Consider the following 20,534-nt stretch of genomic DNA (forward strand, 5'->3'; position numbering starts at 1 on the left):
TACATAATTCTAAATCGACAAAAGGCTTCCAGTGTTGTCAATCGTCCAGAGGAACTACGCTTGGACATGAAAAATTTCGTTCACGCGAATTTATATATCGTTTAGTGCGATCAGTTCCTCGCCAACTTTGAGGCCTTACATGTTGACTAAACTCAAATAGACAGATAGCGGGGCCAATAGCAATGCGACGTCAAGTTGGTGGCAAAAAAAAGGGGAGGGGAGGGGGGTGTACATACACAATGTGCCTTCAATGCCTACAAAAAATCAGATCTACAGTCTATTTATTCCTGGGTAACCAGTATCTCTATGATTCTATCCTGTCTTGTTGAATACTTTAGATCATCTCAACAAGGTACTTGACAAGGGTCTATGATTTGTACGTGAAGCAAAAAAAAAAGATATCGTTCATTAAAATCGGTTCTTCACAGAAAAATACCCAAAAGCGACATGAAGGTAGTCGGGCAATGAGTATCAATTGTCTTTTTTTTTTTTTACCTGAAGATCCTTGGCACGAGAGTCAGCAGCCTCCAAGACCTCTGCATGGCTTGCAATCTTCTCTTCTAATGGTCTCACCTCGGCTGGTGCATCAGGGTCTGAGCGGGATTCGCGGTGAATAACGGCCCTGTTGGTAACCAAGCTCAGTCCCAAGACCTTCATGCCGCAATGTCTTGCAACCACGACCTCCGGAACCGTCGACATGCCGACAACATCAGCGCCGATCGACTTCAAGAACCGGCACTCAGCCTTGGACTCGTATGTGGGGCCCGAGACGAAGACATAGACACCCTCGTGCAAAAACTTAGGGATGTTCAGCTTCTTGGCAGCCTCGTAAACCAAGCGGCGGAGACGTGGGCAGTAGGCATCCGACATGGGAGGGAAGCGAGGACCGAATTCGATCATGTTGGGTCCAACCAAGGGGTTGTTGCCGGTCATGCCGGGCAAGTTAATGTGGTCCTCGATGATGCAGACGTCGCCGATCTGGAAGGCAGTGTTCAGACCACCAGCGGCGTTTGTGACTATAGAGAGTTATCCGTAGAGATGGTGGTGTAAGCAAACAACATGCGTCAGGTTCGAATGCTCGTCTCAATTGGCACCCGTGAAAGCAATTAAACCATGTGTTTGGTGAACTGTTAGCAGCAGATAGGAAAGGCAGGTTACGTCCTGCAATTCCATTGATATCCTTGCCCTCCTGAGCCATGACGAGGGCAGTTGGTGGGGCTTTATTGCGAACAGGAGAAGGTCGTCCCAAATATCTTTGCCCGGATAAGATATGCCCATTTGCACTCATCCTGGTCAGGTATCCACCCATAATCTGCTGCTTTTGTAAGAGGCGACTTCACACGAAGGATGGTACCCTCGATCTGGTATCTAACCATGCGGGATGGAGGCAAAAATGGTGTAACAGTCGCCCCACATTTGTCCTCTGCTCCAGTATAATATGAACGCTGAAGTACTTGTGTGTCGTCGGTCTTTCTGCCATGTCCACGTATAAATATAACACCAAAAAAGTGGGTCCATCCAAAACAAAAGTGCGGGGGAAACAAAAAATATGAATTGCCAACATACCAATAAGGGTTTCAACACCAAGGAGGGACATGAGGCGAATAGGGTAGGTAGTCTGCGTGAGCGCGAAACCTTCGTAAAAGTGGAAACGGCCGACCATGCAGACAGTGGGAACATCGTTATCGCCCAGGAGACCAAAAGCCAACTTTCCAGCATGTCCAGCAACTATTAATTAAACACAAAAAGCAAGGTGTTGTTAATAAAGCAATTGAAGTCGTTGAGTTGTTTCTGTTGCCCCAGTAACGACACATTGAGAAATGAGCTTCACTGCTGTGTTCTCATTCCTCTTCTTCCTGTTGTCTCAGTGCGAATCGTTCTCCTCAAATCAGCTCATTCCAAAGGTGAGCGAAATAAAAAAAAGAAAAAAAGAGAGATTCAGATTCCTTACCGGTCGAGTCGACGAAACCAGGGATTTCGGAGTAAGGGAACTCGACCTTGTTGCGGATAATGTCGACGAGGCCGCCGAGACCAGAACCACAGACAATGCCGATCTTGGGCTTGGTAAGGTTGGCGGGGAGGGCCCTGTCACCGAGGGTGAGGAAGGAAAGGGCGGCGTCGAGGTCCTTGATGGTAGCAGCGTTGGCCATTGTTAAAAGAGTATAGGAGAGGTATTGGTGTGCGGAATTGGAGAGGCGGAAGAGGTCCAAGGAGTAGAAGAAGAAGAAGAGAAGAGGGGAAAGAAGAACCAGGGGAATAAGGGACCGACGCCCACAGGCACACTGTCGATTGCTTCTTTGTCGACGTTCATTCGGAAAAGTAAAAATTTTCTCACCACAGAAAACAAATGCAGAAGACGCCCAAGAAGAAAAAGAAACCTTCCTTCCTTCAAGAATAGGCCCAATGAACATTCGTCTTTCTTTGCTTTTGAGAAGAATTGATACATTGATATATTTGCAGATTAAAACGGATGCTGGATGCTGAGTACACTTTTTTTGTTGCTTTTTTGACTTTCTATTTGTTATCTTTGTGGGCTCCTGTGCTTTTTGGCAGTTAGACATTCATCGTCTCAGGAACCAAGGGCTGCATCACATCAAAGGCGCCTGTGCCTCCCTCAACGACCTTGCCCATCACCAGACGCGCCGATGGTGAGTCCAATCCGTCGTAATCTCCGTGGAGGGTTGCCTGTGTCAGAAAATGACACGTACGCTCGAACGACATCTTCAAGAACGGCGAAGTCGACGACTCAATACCCATGCGGTTGAACGGCTTGAATCCACTCTCAAACGTCTATAAAATTAAAGATATGTTAGGAAACTTGCCGATATCTCCAAAAACCATCAGTCTCATGTGCGAAATAAGATATTTAAATCGTCTACTTACCATGTAGTCTGCAATCAGAGTCAAGTGGCGCCGGTCGACATCAATACCGTATGCACCAAAAACACCGCTGATTTCCTGAATGATTGCCGTGCGAGCTGCCTCGACACCATAGGTCCTCAAGATGGCCCCAATATCGTTCGAGTAGATCGAGTTGACATCAATCAAGTCCGAGTACTCCCAGATACCCTTTAGGTTCACACCCTCCGTCGCAATCTGGGGCGTGCCCTTCTCGTCCTCAGACATGAACACGCGCTCGATGCCCTTGATCTCGTGTACAATGCATGTAGGAGCCACTGCGGTAACCAAGTTGACCATCAGCAACTTCTTGGTGTCTGCAGGGAACTGCATTTCGATCTCACACCACGAACCCTGCTGGCTATCGAACGAGTACTTCTTGACGTACGGGCTTGCGGAGCAGATGCGCTCCTCACGCTCCTTGCGGCTGCTCTCCGCCACCTTACCACGCTTCTCCGCCTGCTTAGCCTCGCGCGCCAGACGCCTGCGCTTGTCAGCCTCGTCCTCCACCTCATCCTCGCTATCGTCGCTCGAATCAGAGTCCACATCAGAGTCCTCGCCATCGAGTTCCTTCATTGCTTTATCTGCCGACTTGATCACGTCCTCGTCGTCCGAGTCTGGCTCTTCGTATGACGCCTGCTGTTTACTCCTCTTGGAGAGCTTCTCTGAAGTGGCGTCGCCATCACCGTCATCGCTCTCATCACCACCAGCATCACGGCGCGAAATCTCAGTTTCGTCATCACGATCCTCGTTAGCGGCAGCTGCGTCCTTGGCCTTGCTAGGCTTGCCAATCTCGTCCTCGCTCGTGCCCTTAGTCTTGCGGTACACCCGGCGGAGGTCGCGCAAGATCGCCGTCTCCAACTTCTTGATAAACTGGAGCTCAATCACCCTCTCAACATCGTCCGAGGTGACGCCATATTCGGCCTGGTATTCATCCTCGCGGAAGAGGTTCAAGCGGATAGCAAACACCTTGTGGCGTTTCTGGTTCGTGGCAGCAGACTTGGAGATCAAGCGCTCGGTCACCTGCACGTTATCGATCAGCTGTGTGAGTGTCAAACGCGAGGTATCTTGGCAGAACGACTGTAGCTGACTCTCAGTGACTCCGGGCTTGATGTTCAGGGTCATAGTTGGCGTCTTCAGTTTGGTCGAGGCCGTCATGACAATCTCACGAAGACGTGGAATACCAAGCGTGACGTTCTTGGCTCCGAAACCGGCGAAATGGAACGTGTTCAGCGTCATCTGAGTCGAGGGCTCTCCAACACCCTGGGCTGCCAGAAGCCCGACGGCCTCACCAGGTTCAACAAGCGAGTTCATGTATCGGAGGTACATCATGGCCTTAAACTTCTTCTTGTCCAATCCCTTGTAGCGCTCAGACTTCTTGGTGGCAGGGTCGCCAGGGCTCTGGATGATACCGTCGGGGTTCTTCTCCACATAATCGGTCAACTTCCTCTCAAAGGCCTCACTGACAGCACCGACATGGGAGCTGGGAGAAAACAAACTGAGAGTAGGATCATACTTGTAAGGCTTGCGTGCGACCTTCTTGTTGTGCGCCATGGCCTCGACCTGGTCTAACAGTGGCAGGACTTGAGCGGGTCTGTACTTGGCAATGAGCGCCAGCGAGTTCTCGGCACTGAACTTGAACTGGTTGATGTGAGCCTGCTTGATAACATCAAGCGAGTCCTCGCCATAATGGAACTGCAAAATAGAGCCGTCAGAGTCGCGGACAGTCTGGTCATATCCAACCTTGAGACCTTCCAGATGCTTGATCAAACATCTCTGAAGGTATCCGGAACGGGAAGTCTTGACGGCGGTATCGATTAGACCTTCTCTTCCGGCCATGCAATGGAAGTAGTACTCCTGAGGACGAATGCCAGTCAAGAAACGACCGGCAATATAGCCTCCTGCACGAGCCGACGTGTCGAAGGGAGCGAATGAGGGTAATGATTTTCCAGAGACCATAATGGGCACACGGCGACCTTCCAACTCTTGTTGACCGAGAGCGCAGGAAATTTGGGTTACATTAACGTATGATCCCTTGGCACCAGACACTGTCATGGTCTGCATATTGTTATGGGGGAACTTCTTCAACTAAAATGGCCCATATCAGATATTGAAAAGGAGGTCAGCATGAAAACGAGATGTTCAGTAATGTTCGGAATAGCAGAGTCCTCTAACAGAGACACACATACCAATCCGTTGGGGATACAGGCATTTTGGACCGATGTCGTCAGCTCGTTCACAGTCGACTTCATGGTAGCATCCAACCCTGCCAGCTGTTCATCTGAGCGCAACACAACCTCCAACTTATTCTTGAACTCCTTCTGCAACTTCTTACTGGCACTCAGTTGTTCGATCGAGCACTCCATCTTGGCATACTTGAGCGCAGCCTTGGTACCGATTTGCTTAGCGCCGCCCTGGAGATCTCGGCGCCACTTGTCTCCCTCGGGCGTCAGACGCAAGTCATCCATACGACAGGTGAAGGCCCAGCGCTGGGTCCAGCGGGTGAAAAGACGACCCAAGATACTAAGCAGCTTTCCGGCAATGTCGCCCCCATAGATCTCGTAGCAGCTATGAACAAGACCGTACGACTTGGCACCAAATTGAGCCTTGTCGAGAACACCTGTAACCAAGATACCGTCCATGATCTGTACAACTGCTTCTTCCTCGCCACCCTTGCCAAAGTACTGGGCTTTGACCTGGGCGCCGGCAGTCATGTTCAGTGGTGGCCGGCCGATTGTAAGGTTGTGCAAGATCGCAGTGATCACGTCCTTTCCGGTCCACAGGGGAACAGGCTTCAAGATAGAAGGGGACAGCGTCAGAATTTTGCCATTGCCAGTGTTATCGACCTCGGGGCGAAGGGCACCATAGAGCAAGTGCTGGTACTCCTCGCGGGTGAAGAAAGAACCGCGGATCGTCATCCACACACCGGCAACAACGTGATCTTGAATCAAACCACGGAGAGGTGCACCGGAGGTAGGAACCAAATACTGCGAGTCTGTGTTGGCAATCAGTTTCGCCTCGGCTCTTGCGATCTCGTTCTGGGGAAAATGGACGTTCATCTCGTCACCATCGAAATCGGCGTTGTAGGTGTTGCAGTTAGCATAGTGCATACGAATTGTACGCTCTCCGGGCAAGATACGGGCCTTGTGAGCCATGATCGAGGGCTTGTGAAGAGTTGGCTGACGGTTGAGCAGCAAAAGATCGCCGTTGCGCAGGTGGCGGTAGACCTTCTTGTTCGTAGGTTGCGTACGGGTAGGGTAAGGCGAAATGGTCGAAACGCCGCTGTGAGAGTCCTGGGGAGTCAGAAGCTGGTTGGCGAGGGCGATTCTGGATTCCAGCGATAAGTTGGCAAGCGAGGACAAGGCGCCATCCTCGTGCTGTACGTAGGCTGCGCCGGGCCACTTGGAGGGACCATTGATGACGGCACGCCTCATCTCCTTAACGTTGTAATGTGTGACAGGCTCAGGGTAGGTGAGCTTTGTGGCAAAGACGGGTGGAATACCGATCTCATTGGTCTCAATGTTGACGTCGGGCGAAATAACGGAACGGGCAGCGTAATTGACGCGCTTACCCATCATATGCTTACGGAAAAGACCCTCCTTCTTCTCCAATCCTTGTCGGATACCAGCAGGGGGCAGCTTGCCTCCACGCATGACGACGGGGTTCTTGGTCGAGTCGATGAGTGAGTTGACATCGTGCTGCAGCTGGATCCACGCGTCGATCAAGTACTTGAAGGAGTTCTGCTTTTGATTCTTGAGAATAGCCTCGTCAGCCTTGTTGGTGGAAGTCAAATCGCGGATGCGCTCGCATGTGTTGAGGATCTTGCCCAAATGCTCGTTCTGGGGGTTCTCAAACAGTTTGTCTCCCATGACTGAAGCAGGGCGGAAGCGAGTGGGGGCCACGGGAAGAATTTCAAGAAAGAAGATGTCTGCCACGACGGCCTTGGAATGCTTCTTCTGCATCCTGGGACCGTTGGCTCCATACAAAAGAGCGCACATCTGCTGCTCAATATCGAAAAGGCGACGAAGGGTGTTGCGGATATGGAGGGGAGTGAGATATTTGTTGTTGTCCTTAAGTTCCATCGCATCCTCATCGTCGCTGTCAACAATGTTTCTCGACTTTTTCGTCTTGGTAGCCTTGGTCTTCTTTGTCTGCTTCTTCTTGGTGCCCGCATCCGATTCGGAAGACATGTCGGCGTCGTCCTCGTCATCTTCATCCTCGTCCTCGGTGTGTTCGGAAGACGCAGATTCAGAGTCGCTGCTTCCAGATGCCTTCTTGAGGGGTGCGACGAGGACGTTGGTCTGAGTGCGTCCCTGGGCTGTGTTATAAAGCTGCTGCTTCTTGGTCAAGGGCTTCTCGAAAATCTTTGCGAATCCGTCTTTGCGGAAGGAAGGTGAGAAACTATTGGAGGATTGAGAGAGACAAAAGATGAGCTGATAAATTCTCGAATCCAAATCATGATATATCCCATCATTTTCAAAATACACTCCTTACCTTGCGCAGTTCTCGCACTTTTTCTTGGCGGTAGCGCGGCGGTAAAATTCAGCGATAACACGCCTGCGCTCATCACTAACGACAGTTGTCTTATAGTCCTCGTCTCCGTGAATGGTCTTTCTCAGACACTGTTGAACATAAGCATCCAGTCTAGCGATGTATTCGTCCTCTCCAAGCACTTCTTCCTCTTCGCCATCCACTTCCATATCGCTGCTTGTGTGTCTGTTCTTTTTACCCACGACAGAGATGCCATCGACGTCTTTTGATTCCAAGAAGCGTCCGTGGTTCAACAACTGGAGCTTGGCAATGAATCGGTGGGTCTAAGTAAAAAGGACATGGACAGATCAATACGGGGGAACTTGTAGGACAAAGACTTTCTAGTAACGGGTCGAGTTCAGCAAATTGATGCTGTGCCATACCTCGCTCTTGGACATCCTGAAGTGATGACAGAATAAACAAGATGAACGAAGCACCTGGTACATCTGTGGGAAGAACATGGGGTTGTATACGGGACATGGTAGCTCGATGTGTCCGAAATGTCCTGGGCAGGAGAAGTGATCCAGGGAGCACGTAGCGCAGCTAGAGAAGGTCAGATCAAGTTTGAATATCCACGTTAGCGATGTGTTTGTTTCATGCAGTCCGCATCTGGTCCGCTCAAAGCGTATATCCGGCATCGCCTCATAAATGTGCTACGATAGCATGTCCCTTTAGCGGGTGTTGCAGAAAGAACGCGCCAAATCAAGGTCTTACACATGGTGTTTTGAGAAAGGACCAAGGGCTGGGTCATAGAGACCTCCTTTTGTGGGGTGGTTCAAGTTGTCAAAGAGAACGGGATTGACAACCTGCTTCACCGAGATCTGCTTGATCTCCTCCGCATCGTAAAAAGAGAAAGCCACGGAGGTGACCTCGGTTCCGTTAGGCCGTGCGATATTCATGTCCTGCAGTCAAGGGTGTTATGATGTGGGAGCCTGTAGTAGTCTTCAAAGCTCCTCTTCGGCCTCGTTTGTTGAATGAGAAAGGGGTCGAATAATGACAGCGGAATAAATGAATAGTGGCGCGTGCCCTGCAATATAAAAATGGGTTCGGATTGCAGAGGTAAAGGGTCGGAAGCGATGCAGATGGATGCGTCTTGTTTCCCTGTGTCCTCTGTCGACTTGGCGAAGGTCAATCCCAAAGAGAGAGCGAGGAATACGAGGGTAAAGAAGAGTAGCGAAAAGGCAGCAGCAGTCGTGTCCTTCTTTTCTTGAACCCTCAGAAAAAAAAATGTGTGTTTGTTTTTGATGTGGCTTTCTGCAGTAAGCAGTCTCATTTTATTCTTTTTTCGACACGGTGGTCGAAGTAAGGTACAAGGGTACAAGCGCGCGAGAGACTCAGTTATCTTGAAGTCATTGTACAGGGATAGTTATGCTTGTGCAGCGTTGACATCAGTGGGGGTACGTCGAGGACGGAGACGATGTTGTAGGGGGTATCGTTGCCTGGCCGCGGAGCATGCGTCTGATCTGCGCCAAAGCATCGTTTGGCTAAAACAAAGAGACCATAGATTGTCAGTCAAACGATCTCGCAAAACATGAACTCGAAGAAAAGAAGTATCATTGTTCGACTCTCTTGCCTTTATATGCGATCCGGCAGACGCCTGTTGCGATGTTGGATCGTCCTGCCCTCTAATCTTTGTGTTCAATGCGGATATCAAGCGCTCAAACAATATTCTCCACCCCGCCTTCCGGGTTGTGTCATAATGGGGATCCACCCAGTAGCAATACCACTTGTGAGATTCAGCAACATCGAATGCCGTATCATCAAACTCGTCTACAGCACCATTCCCGTCTGAGCCATCGCCGACCGGAGCGTCAACACTGCTGAATGCATGGCTGGGAATGAACGCGCATTGCGTGTGGCATGCTTTGCAAGCCAACACTTTCTGCTGCTCGAGAGCACTCCATCCAAAGAGCGACAGAATCAGTAGTTTGACGTCGACTGTACTTGGGAACAAGATTCTCAGCTTGTCTGCCTCGTCTTTTGACTAGAGAAAAAAAAAGGCTGTATTCGTCAATCGCGTGTCAAGCGAATCTTTTTGATGCTGTATTGAAAAACATCTGCCATTGATTACCAGAGGATGGCGAATCGTCCTGATCAAGGGGTCGTTGTACATTGCCTCCAGTAATCGCACCCGTTCCAGCAAGTCCTCTTGCGCCTGTGACTGAGATAACACGGGGAATTTATATATGCTATCTATAAGGTATAATTCAAAGAAATTGTTACCACGCCATAAATCTTTGCTCGAAAGAACTTCCTTAATGTCATGCTGCAATCTTACCATCGCAAGGATGCGCTTTCCATAGACATGAGTCCTTGTGGTTGTCGGTGAGCATTGCATGGAATTTTGGTCCCAAGGCTGGATAGATAAAGAACTCATTAGTCCATGTATGCTTCATAAGACATAGAGAAGGCATCGTATACCAACAACAATCATAGCTGCATACCTTCGATATCGCTTTCAGATGTGGTATCATCCATACCAAGATCATCCTCAACTACATTCGAGCTCTGTCTACCATTATCCTCTCCGATCGCGTCCTGCTGTCGTTGTGGTGTCGTTGGAGCTCCCTGGTCTATCCGGACGATCACGACCCCTCCACACCCTCCACAGCACTCTAATTTGTCGTCGCTGGTATTAATCCAGCCACGCTTGGCACACTCCACCGCGTTGACCACCTTGGGTTTGTCGAACCATGTGGATGGTTTGAAGGTCTCGAGTCGCTCATGAAATTGCTCCCTCGACCACGGTAGATATCTCGCCTTGCTGGGTCTGACTGACGCGTTTGCTTTCGCTGAGGACAAAGAAGTTGTGACATCTGGTTGAGTCCCTGGAGATGCTGGGGCTGTATGATGTGTCGTAGGTGCACTGGCAGCGATCGAGGCAGCAATTGAATCCTTGAGAGTCGGTCGAGAGGCAGCCAGACGCGACAGTTTATCCAGGACAGCAGGACGCGGTGGCAAATATACTCGTTTCTTTGGCACAATTCGTGTTGAGGACAGTGAGGGCAAGCCTGCGGACTTGCTGCTTGAGCCGCTGAGTGCTTGGTTTCCACCCGCCCTCTTCTTGCTGGGATGGGCAAAGAGTGAGTTCAGCAGGGTCAATGACTCTTCGATCTTGCGCTTGGATTCCATCTTGTTATGCGAGGTTGGTGTATCTGGTGATCCTTGTGGTCCAGCAGTAGGGTCAAGTTGATGGCGGTCAGAGTCCATCCAGCGATTCCGGTTGCCACTGTGGTTTAGCTTCGCGTACGCAGTAAAGAGATTCGTGAAGAGCGGCCAAGTGACTTGCCTGCTATACTGCTTGGAGCTGATTTTCACCCATTGCGTTCAAGCCAAAGAGCGGCCTTTTGGCCGAGGATGAACTTATGACGAGCATGGTCGGATTCTAATACAATCAGTATGCTGATGTTCAGGAAGTCAAGGGCATTCCATCTATCTAAGCAATAGAGAGGTTCATCGATAATGAGATCGCTCGCAATTTCTGCAGGAAAAAGATGGGTTTCTTTCAGGCAGAACTACCTGCCGCATGATGTTTTTCAACTGGGCAATTGAGCAGCGATTGTAGCCTCAAGCAGGCCCTTTACAAATCAAGTTTACAGCTCAACATATCGACCTGCAGGCTACTTCTTCTCACACTTCCCTTCAATCCCACCTCCATCCCCTCCTCCTCCCCCCAAAGTTCCTCCATCTTCCCTGCCATGGACGAATTTCCAACGCTGGATCGTGAGACCCTCGGCTTCGACAAGTCGAACTCGGTCGCCATCATCATCGGTCTGACATTCATGGTCATCTTTCGATTCGTCGGCTACCTTGCAGCGAAACCTCCAAGAGTCTCTGCCCTGGGCAAGAGTGGATTCTGCATCGTTGTCCTGGGAGATGTTGGCCATAGTCCTCGCATGCTTCTGCATGCCAGGAGTGCCCTGGATGCCGGATGGAGAGTCGACGTTATTGGGTACAAGGGTAAGATCACCCTTTTTTTTCGCACAGCATTTCAGACATTTCAGAGATCGATCAGATATCGATCCGATGGGCACCGCATGTTGTAGACCATGGATCAGCTCTTAACAATTGTCACTAACCATCGCATAATTGCTCTCTTTATCCTGCCAATTCCCGACGTTGCCACAACAGGCTCGCGTTTGCCCGAGGATATTGAAGATCATCCTTCGATCCAGTTCCATTATTTGAAGCAGCTGCCCCGCGTTCCTGAGAGCATGCCCCGCGTTTTGTACTACACGTACGCTCCTATCAAAGCCGTACTCCTCGCCTTTCAGCTCTTTTATGTTGCCATGTTTGATGTCGCAGCACCTGAGGTCTATGTTGTCCAGGTAAGTCCGCGCAACTCTTGTTTCTTCAAGACATACTGGTTTCTCAATCATTCAATGGAATGAACCTTAAAATTACAGGTTCGCTAAATGACTTTATCTTGCCCATATTCAAATAGAACCCACCCTCGGTCCCTACCCTCCACGTTATGCAGCTCGTCAACTGGCTCAAGCAGCGTCATCTGGTCATCGACTGGCACAACTATGGTTCCTCCATGGTTGCGCAGCGCCTGGGCCAGCAGAGCATCTTCACCAAACTGGTCGCCTTGTATGAGCGATTCTGGGGCTACAAGGCTACTATCCACATCTGTGTCAGTCGCGCTATGGCCCGTGAGTTGCTGTACAAGTTTGAGAAGCGAGGAAAGGTTATCACCCTTCACGACCGCGCTCCCGAGAGCTTCCATCAGTTGAATGTCGAGGAAATCCACGATGTAAACAAGACTTTGACATTGTTACTCGTTACGTGTTCATGTTCCCAGTTGTTTGCGCCTGCTAACCTGATCGCCCCACTTCACATCTTCATCAACGGCTATAGCTTCATAGCGAGTTAAAATTGGAGAAGCTGGTGCAAGAGCAGACGTTGAACCGCACATTTTTGCCTACGATCGGCTCCAATCAGACCCTGCTGACAGAGAAGAAGACTGCCACCGGACCAGCCTCTTTCCGTGCCGATCGTCCTATATTAATTGTCTCGAGCACCAGTTGGACAGCCGATGAGGATTTCCAGTTATTGTTGAACGCTGCCAAGCAGTATGATGACCTCGTCAAACTCGAAAACAGCACCAAGGCCGGCCTGTTCCCCAAACTTTTGTTTGTCATCACTGGAAAGGGTCCTTTGAAGCAGCACTACGAGGAGGTTATCAGCAAAATGAACCTTGAGAACGTCGCGTTTATCACCACCTGGCTCAGTCCTGAGAACTACCCCCTCTTACTTGGTATGTGCGCGAAACTGTTCTATAGGCCAACGTAATTTTGTCGATCTCGTTCACATTACTAACATTCGCACCTTCTGCAATTTGTTTCGTCTTCAGGATCTGCGGATTTGGGAGTATCATTACACACGTCTACATCGGGCGTAGACCTGCCCATGAAGGTTGTTGACATGTTTGGATGCGGCCTGCCTGTTTGCGCCTTCAAATACAACGCACTCTCTGAGCTGGTTGTGGCAAAGTCGAACGGCTTGGTCTTCGAGAACGCCAACGAGCTGAAGAGCCAACTCGTGCACCTCTTCAAAGGATTCCCTCTGGCTCAACCTCAAACCCATTCTCAGCTCCAGAGCATGAGGGATGACATCAAGAAATCCTTCCAATCGACAAGATGGGAACAGAACTGGAACTTTACCCTGCTGCCGCTTCTTAAGAACTTGGACAAGACGTGGGGCGACTCTCAAATGTTTGCTGAAAACCCGGTCTATGGCCTGGGCCCTGGGTATGATGCTGCAGACGACGATGACGACGAAGAGGAAAGGGAAGATGAGGTAGAGGCTGAAGAGTAGCGTCTGCAGGCCATCTTGTCATAGATCAGAGCTGTCCATTGATTATTATTATTTTAATATGCTCTTGTTTTCAATATAACTATCGACCAGATACGCTATCTGCTTCCGCTCACACAGCACATGTAAAATAACTACCTCGAAGAATGAAACTTAATCAGTGTTCAGGTTGTCAAGGATACTGGTAAAAGCGGCCCAAACCTCCTTTCCCGAGGGGACGATCTGGCTTGCAGGTAAACTGAAGCCATATCTACCAGTGTCCCTCAATTCAACCGCGAACGGGGCTCCAACACCAACACTGAGCGCATAGTCGACCGAGCTGCCCGAAGCAGGGTATATGGTATTGTAAATATCTCCGGCAGTGAACTGGACGCCATTGACTGCTTGCAGCGCTGCGACTGCACCGTCAGCCAAGGGCTTCAGGTACGAATCGTAGTTGTCTGGCGGTGTGCCTGTAAATCCATATGGCGTCATCCACAGCTGGGAGTACGAGTGGAAGTCGATGTAGGAGACCACATTGGGCAGGTTCTTGAGGTAGGTGCCAATGTTGGTCGCCTCTGGGGAGGAAAACGCGCTGGGACCCATGTAGTCATCTGCGCAGGCGTCGGAGGAGGATCCACCTTCGTTCCAGTGGAAGTCCCAGTTACGGTTAGCTGTTACCGATAAAAATAAAACGCGTTCTATTAGCAGCTGCGGGTTTTGATCATGGTTTGCAGGAAAAAAATATGTCTCAAAGATCTTACTGTCTGTGCCTAGGCATCCGTCATTAGATTGAGCGTTCTTGCGATGCATGCGATCCGATGTCTGGGTGATGACAAAGCCATCGGGATTCATGATAGGGATGATGTGAAATGTGTACTTTTTCAGGTAGCCGGCGACCCGCGAGTCGCTGCCCGAGAGCAGCTGGTCGATAATGTACTCGACCACAGCACCGCTAATCCACTCGCGACTGTGTTGGAGACCTTAAAATCGCGAGAAGAGGACATAGGGGTGTTAATGAGGGTCTTCGCTAAGACACAACGTTGTTAATGCTAACAGAGAACAGAACCCCCCCCCCTCCCCGACATACCGTGGAGGACGACGTTGTTGGAACCGCTTCCAATCTTGATACCGGCCTGATCACGCCCCTGAAACGTCTTTCCGGCACTGAAGGAACTTGTAATGGAGGCATGGTTTGAGATCTGTGTACTCAACCAGGTCTGATGGTCTGCGTAGGTATGATAACCCGCAAACCAATCCGATGCGCTGGCGAACACGTTCTTGATCGACGATGTCAGTTGCTCGCCATGCATGGACAGGTTTGACTTTTTACTCATTTCCCATTTCGCGTGGTACTCCTCATTCTCGTCTCTCTCTTGGTCGAGTACTGTCTGCAGGTTATCAATCACGATCTCGTAATCCAGCTTCAGGTCCTGGAACTTTTCAAAGTTCTCGGGCGCGACGCGGATATCAGTGCGACCGCCAATGTTCTTGGTATGCGTAAAATAGTCGAATCGAAGGGCACCTTCGTTCTCGGTGAGAACCTTGAGTTGATCCTCAGACTGAATCTTGACACGGACGACGCGATGGTTCTCATAGGATTTGAAGGATGACCGGGGAACGAGCTGAGCTGAGGTCTGATGTTGCAACGAGGAATGGGGGCGGCGGTTGACGGCGCTTGTTGGCAGTGCCTCGGCCGAGAGACTGGAGGTAGACAGGAAGACTGTCAGGGCCACGACAGCTGTGAGCGACAGTGGAGTGATGGAAAGACGCATCGTGTCAAAACTGGTGTTTTAGTAGAGGTGAGGGAACTGATGAGGGCAACCAGGAGTTGTGTATGGTATTTATACGTGTACGAACCTGAATAGATACGCACTCGGATGACCTTCCGCGATGACAGCCGCTGGTAATTGTACATGCGGGCCATGTCCCCAAGTAGCATATTTTTTTTTTTTTGGCGACAGGTTATTGAGGCAGTCGGATGGACCTTTGGCCCTGTTGAGGATGATAACTCGTAAATTGCTCACACACAAGTATTGCATATTTGTGTATGAGAAGTATGCGCGCGCATGCATTAGTCCCTTGCATTGCCGGCTGATGGCCCTGCATTATAATTTGAACCGACTTGCATAGTTGGCTGCTTATGACGGTCGTGTCATGTCGTGCAGATCATAATTCATGCAACTCTTGAAGCGAGATAGCATTTGAGATTATCTATAATATGGCCGCCTCTTTCACTTTAGGTGCTGAGAAGGGATGTATACGCTTCGAAGAGGCCCTCGCCAATGATAATTGAATTGCCGTGCGTAGCTTCCTGCCTTCTTGCCAGTGTCCTGTAGAGAAGAGAGTACGAATGTATAACCATCGCTGCTTTTACATATGTTTTTTGTTTACAAGGCGTGGGACCTGCAGGCGAAATGGCCAAAGGAGACGAATACATGGTCGACGCCATGGTTAGTGTAGTAATCTCCCAAAGAGGTATTTTGTGGTCATTTGGCCTACTACAGATGTTGCTTTGCATGCATCATTTTTTGTTTGTTTGTTGTCGACGACATGTTTAGTCTGAGGACAAACACGACATTTTCCTGCATTTTCACACGACGCTTCATGAGGGAATGATCTCTTCAGCCCTGACCAAGACTAGATCGATTGAATGCAATAGAGGGAAATGAGCGCATCCAAACAGGTGGATCTCCGGTTCACGAGGCGTCGTTTTGTTATTAGAGTATGTTACACCGCTGGTTCATCCTAAGGATAGTAGTCTGATAGACTATGTAGGTTGTACATCCTGCCCCTGAACCTGGGACAAGACCGATTCAATTTCCGCTAGCGTGGCTAGTGGTGCCTGAAGGGCGGGGCAGCATGTGCTCAAGGATCAGACCCAACCAATCAAAATCAAAATGAGTTTCTCAGGGCAGAAATAACGTGGGTACTCGGCAGGGTAAGGGACCAGGATCACATCCTTAACTCGGCCCATCGCGTCGTTCCACATAATTGTAGCCCTGGAAAGAGCAACGTATCCTTTTATTGAACTGATGTCTAGGCAATGAAGCATTTTGTAATCAGATATATACTCAACAATGGGGTTTGAGTAGTCGCCCTCTATCGCGTACACAACCGCATATAGTCAGCTGTGGCATAAAACTAAGGTCTTTTCTCCCACCGTGCATGCTGAGCCATACGCATGCCGCATAAGGTCACCGCACCAAGGATGAATTTTAACTGATACAGCCAGTACAGTTATTCTTGTTGGGGGCCGGCGGAGGGGCTCTGGGCGAGACGGGCTACTGATCCACTCGAGACCAATCTTAGCCAAATTCTCGACGCCCACGCAGTCTCTGTCTAGCCATCTCTGGCACCCATCCTTGAGGCACACGAACGCCCGATTTGCTGGCTTTGTCATTCTTCGGTCCTTGTTTTGTCGTACACAGCTACGGGCATTTCGATGACGTGAGACATTCATCTGAACAAACGACGGTGTACCCGAGACCGTTTGCCTATGCGGTACAATGGTATGCGGAAACATGGCATCAGTATTGATAATGCAAATTGCAATGAATATGTTTATAACAACATACCTTCTCATAAACCACCTAGACTGGGGCGGCGAAAAAAACTGCAGTTGCTGCGAGGTAACGTATTTCGCGTCAGGAGGGGGTCGACAAGAAAATAGTGGCACCATGGGCCTCAAGACTGTAATTTCCAAATGGCTGTATACATGTACCCCGGAGGATAGCAGCAAGAATGAAGGCAATCATGTATTCAAGTGTACAAGCTATTTTATTTTAGACAACTGGACCGTTAACAATGTGAATTTCTGCAAAGGCCCCTAGAATCTGATCTTGTTATATGACCAAAAACGGAGGAAGGGATAAATAAACCCACGCGTTTGACAGAATTACGCGTAAATACGCGTGTTGAAAGGCGCGTTGAAGGACCACTTGGGGACAAATAGATACGGTGCACGCGTATAAAGTACTGACATTTTGGTGTAAAATCTTAACGTTACTAAAACCATACTGAATGTCCAGAAAATGCACCAGCATGCAGCGAAATATACTCACTTCGGATATAGAGGGCAGTATCCAGATCTGTGGATCAATCCTGCTTCTGTGTCTTAGCACCAGTACTTGCTCTTATAAGCTATGTATCCTTGATCGTTATCTGGCACCTTCAACATTGACGTCTCAGAGATCTGCAGATGCGTCACAGGGACCAGAGGTCTTTTAAACAGGAAAAAAGCGTTAATGGCGCGAAAACAAGAAATGGAAACTTGGATAAATAGGATGGACACTATAAAGACTCGTTCTTCTGCTGGCAGGGAGCTATTCAAGGCACCGGCGGGATCGTTATCATAAAGACGTGCTTTTGTTTCAAGTGAACGAAATCCGCACATCTGCGCACGAACATGTGACGTCCATCTCCACGAGCATAGGTCTGCGCCTCTGGGTTCATCGTTGCTCTCCTTGCCACCCTCACCCTCAACTCGGTCAACATCATCCCGCTCCTTGCTCGTCTGAAGGCATCCAGACCTCATCACTCCTTCCTTTTGTTTTGTTTGTGTTGTCGTTTCGTCCCCGCGTATATCCTTGGAGGAACCACAGGAGGACAGAGGACACCGTTTACTGCCTTGACCCGTGAGCCACAGCAACCTATTGAACGGGAGCAGTTCGAGCCAACACTCAGTTCAGGGCACAGGAAAGCACGCCGGAGCGGGAACATATCACCATGGAGGAAAAGATGCAGGAAAAGTTCGCTCTAGTCCAGCAGATGAAGCGGGTATGTCACACCTCTTGTTGTCGTTGGCCGTAAAGCTGGTACATTACCTCCACGGCTCCTAATTCCTGACATGACGCGTCCCGGGGTGCCCCCTATACTGATTCGAAATAATAGGAGAAGGAACTCAAGGAAGCAAAAGCGAAAGAGAATCAACCCATCGACATCTTTGCACTGGCTGGCGTTAACATCCCAACTGCATCAGGAGGAGGCGGGCGACCACGCGTCGAGAGGTCATCAGCAAACAGCGGACCTCGCTCCGGCATCGCTAGAAGACCGTCCCAGATATCGACCGTTACCAGTCCAACTAGACCAAATGAGCGCACCGAGGATAGTATCACCAGCCCAGGAGGGGAAAAGAAGCTAAAGCGTTCCTCAATGGCAGTTCGCAACGCGGCGCAGGGAAATAGTTTGGACGCCTCGGTAAATGTGAAAACCCTCACTTTGTCATGTCATGGTCGATAAGAGTTAAACGGTGCTCAGAGGAAGCCAAACTCATCTCTCTTTATTCTTCAATTGTATCGAACAGGAGAGATCTGTTGGTCGTGGCAGACAACTTTCAATTGGCTCGGTCACATCTTCGGCCTCGACGCCGAGCCATAGCATGGCTGAGAGTCCTGTTACGGCCACTCCTCCAACACCTATCCCATCGCCAAGGAACGAGGGCTTAACTAAACAGGACGTCAATGACAAATCGCAGTCGCGCCCAGTACAGCGCGTACGCGACATGACCCACAATGTCCATAGCCGTTCTGGAAGTGTGGACGAAAACGAGGAGATGGTCCTGGACATGTACGGGCGCTCAATCCCTCGTTCCCGTCGTCAGTCTTCGGACGAGGGCTCGGACTATGGCGCCGATAACAAGTAAGTTGCTCCTTTCTACAGGCTTGTTCCATCTTGATGGAGTAACAAAACAAAATAACTCATGGAGTGCGCTGTGTATGGTACTCTTCTTGCACTTATGGCGCAACAAACAACAGCCGTTCGAGAAGACGGCGCCGGTCCGATATCGAAGACGATTACCGCAACAGCTATTATTATCCAGAACGATATGAGCCACGTCATCGATCTCGATCGCGATCCCTCTCGCGCTCGTCCAAGAGACGCATCATCCGTCACTCTCGCTCTCGTTCTGTTAGCCCTTATTACCCACAGACGAGGGAGAGGGGGTATTCCAAGAGACGCGAAGACGACCGGGACTATGAGCGAGATCCTCGTCCAGAGCACGAGAGCTATCGAGCTGATGGTCCAGAGCTTGACCCTTATATGGCGGCTAGCCGGTATCTGGACACAGCCTTTTATCCGACAAAGATTTATGTTGGTAACCTGCCGGAATCCGCAACGTTAACCACTCTTCGGACTGCATTTGGACCCTTTGGTGATATTGAGGACATGAACCTCGTGGAAGGCAAAGACTTTGGATTTGTGACTTACAAAGACCCCGAGGCCGCACGCGAAGCTCTGCAAAAGATGAATGGATCCACCTTGGATGGCGTGGAGATTCGGGTGAACAGGGCAAAGATTCCCGAGAGAAATCGTCATGGATTTGCTGGAGTCGCGTGGATGGATGAGGACGGCGAATTGGCAAAGTTGGAGGAAGAGCAGCACAAACAGGCGGCTGCGATTGCTAAAACGATCCTGGGACCAGGACTTGATACTGGATCAGGTTCTGCTTGTTCGCCCTTATCCAGTCCTGCTACCTTTGTTACTACGGCATATGGTACTCGCGGTCAACCTTTGTCGATCTCCACGTCCCCAGTTGACAAGCCCGCGCGAGCCGTCCACCAGCTCCCGCCTCGACCAAAATTGCCACCCAAGCCGTCAGTAGAATTTCCTCCTGTTGGCGCTGATCCACGAGCAGCCATTGCGGCTCGAGGAGGCGGTCGACAGATTTTGACGTATGATGACCTGTAGTGCAGCTGCAGTCCCGTTGTCAAGTTGTCCTTTTTCTCTTTACCCCTTTCAATGGTTCCTTTTTGTCCATTGCCTTCGTATCTGTATATTTCTTTCATCCCCACTCTGCCTACAAATCCTCTCTTCCCCTCCCCATAAATCTGTACACGTCTTCGGTCCCTACTCAGGGCGCCCAATAAAATGTATCATAATCCAATTTGGCGTTGACACATTGGCATCGTTGTTCTCTATTCATCAAAGACAGTTAGTTTATTTCTTTTTTCTTTTCATGAATGGGGGATATGGGGTATCGTGGCCCGGGGGAGGAGGAGGAGGAGGCGGAGGAGGAGAGGAGTTGCTTGGGGTTCGACGCTTACGAGAGCCCTTCAGAAGATGCTCCGCCAATACATTCGTGCCAGCGTTGTTCTATCGAGGAGGAAAATCCTTGCAGGGGGATACGGTTGTGTCTAGTCGAGTGCCCTGAGCAGATCGTTTTTTTTTTTATGCTGATCGGCCGTTGACGGAAATAAAGTGGTAGCCGACGATGAGGACCATGGCCACGCAACAGAGACCATTGGCGAATGAAGTGAGCTGGTTATCGTCCATCATCTGAGAAAAGGGAATGAGCAGAAACAAATACA

The 20,534-nt window shown here is 49.9% G+C and overlaps 6 protein-coding genes across 6 annotated transcripts; 2 read left to right on the plus strand and 4 right to left on the minus strand.

Moving 5' to 3' along the window:
- Positions 1 to 334: 334 nt before the first annotated feature.
- Positions 335 to 2,150, minus strand: BC939DRAFT_484443 (nucleoside phosphorylase domain-containing protein; the record flags this gene model as incomplete). The annotated part of the gene is made up of 4 exons (XM_051559252.1): positions 335 to 367; positions 496 to 1,016; positions 1,567 to 1,728; positions 1,952 to 2,150. The coding sequence occupies 4 exons, from the start codon at positions 2,148 to 2,150 to the stop codon at positions 335 to 337; spliced, it is 915 nt and encodes a 304-aa protein (XP_051410573.1).
- A 403-nt stretch (positions 2,151 to 2,553) lies between these two features.
- BC939DRAFT_504581 (uncharacterized protein) lies at positions 2,554 to 8,327 on the minus strand (the record flags this gene model as incomplete). Its single annotated transcript, XM_051560545.1, has 6 exons — positions 2,554 to 2,790; positions 2,884 to 4,986; positions 5,088 to 7,299; positions 7,393 to 7,712; positions 7,812 to 7,971; positions 8,143 to 8,327. 6 exons carry the CDS (start codon positions 8,325 to 8,327, stop codon positions 2,554 to 2,556), a joined length of 5,217 nt encoding a protein of 1,738 aa, XP_051410574.1.
- Positions 8,328 to 8,674: 347 nt separating this feature from the next.
- On the minus strand, positions 8,675 to 11,063 carry BC939DRAFT_456332 (C3HC zinc finger-like-domain-containing protein). Its single transcript, XM_051556314.1, has 5 exons — positions 9,873 to 11,063; positions 9,707 to 9,784; positions 9,500 to 9,621; positions 9,002 to 9,412; positions 8,675 to 8,912 (listed from the first exon to the last, which is right to left on the minus strand). The coding sequence occupies exons 1-5, from the start codon at positions 10,636 to 10,638 to the stop codon at positions 8,817 to 8,819; spliced, it is 1,473 nt and encodes a 490-aa protein (XP_051410575.1). The 5' UTR covers positions 10,639 to 11,063; the 3' UTR covers positions 8,675 to 8,816.
- On the plus strand, positions 11,064 to 13,287 carry BC939DRAFT_425417 (uncharacterized protein). Its single transcript, XM_051553155.1, has 5 exons — positions 11,064 to 11,388; positions 11,560 to 11,756; positions 11,873 to 12,184; positions 12,289 to 12,688; positions 12,785 to 13,287. The coding sequence occupies exons 1-5, from the start codon at positions 11,127 to 11,129 to the stop codon at positions 13,246 to 13,248; spliced, it is 1,635 nt and encodes a 544-aa protein (XP_051410576.1). The 5' UTR covers positions 11,064 to 11,126; the 3' UTR covers positions 13,249 to 13,287.
- Positions 13,288 to 13,398: 111 nt separating this feature from the next.
- BC939DRAFT_398878 (uncharacterized protein) lies at positions 13,399 to 14,537 on the minus strand (the record flags this gene model as incomplete). Its single annotated transcript, XM_051552445.1, has 3 exons — positions 13,399 to 13,898; positions 13,989 to 14,207; positions 14,315 to 14,537. The coding sequence occupies 3 exons, from the start codon at positions 14,535 to 14,537 to the stop codon at positions 13,399 to 13,401; spliced, it is 942 nt and encodes a 313-aa protein (XP_051410577.1).
- Positions 14,538 to 17,981: 3,444 nt separating this feature from the next.
- On the plus strand, positions 17,982 to 20,107 carry BC939DRAFT_456340 (uncharacterized protein). The gene is made up of 3 exons (XM_051556315.1): positions 17,982 to 18,423; positions 18,530 to 18,864; positions 18,981 to 20,107. The coding sequence occupies exons 1-3, from the start codon at positions 18,379 to 18,381 to the stop codon at positions 19,912 to 19,914; spliced, it is 1,314 nt and encodes a 437-aa protein (XP_051410578.1). The 5' UTR covers positions 17,982 to 18,378; the 3' UTR covers positions 19,915 to 20,107.
- The last annotated feature ends 427 nt before the right edge of the window (positions 20,108 to 20,534 follow it).

This window comes from Gamsiella multidivaricata (genome assembly GCF_025024155.1).
Source record: "Gamsiella multidivaricata strain RSA 2152 chromosome Unknown BC939scaffold_47, whole genome shotgun sequence".
Taxonomy (NCBI): Eukaryota; Fungi; Mortierellomycota; class Mortierellomycetes; order Mortierellales; family Mortierellaceae; genus Gamsiella; species Gamsiella multidivaricata.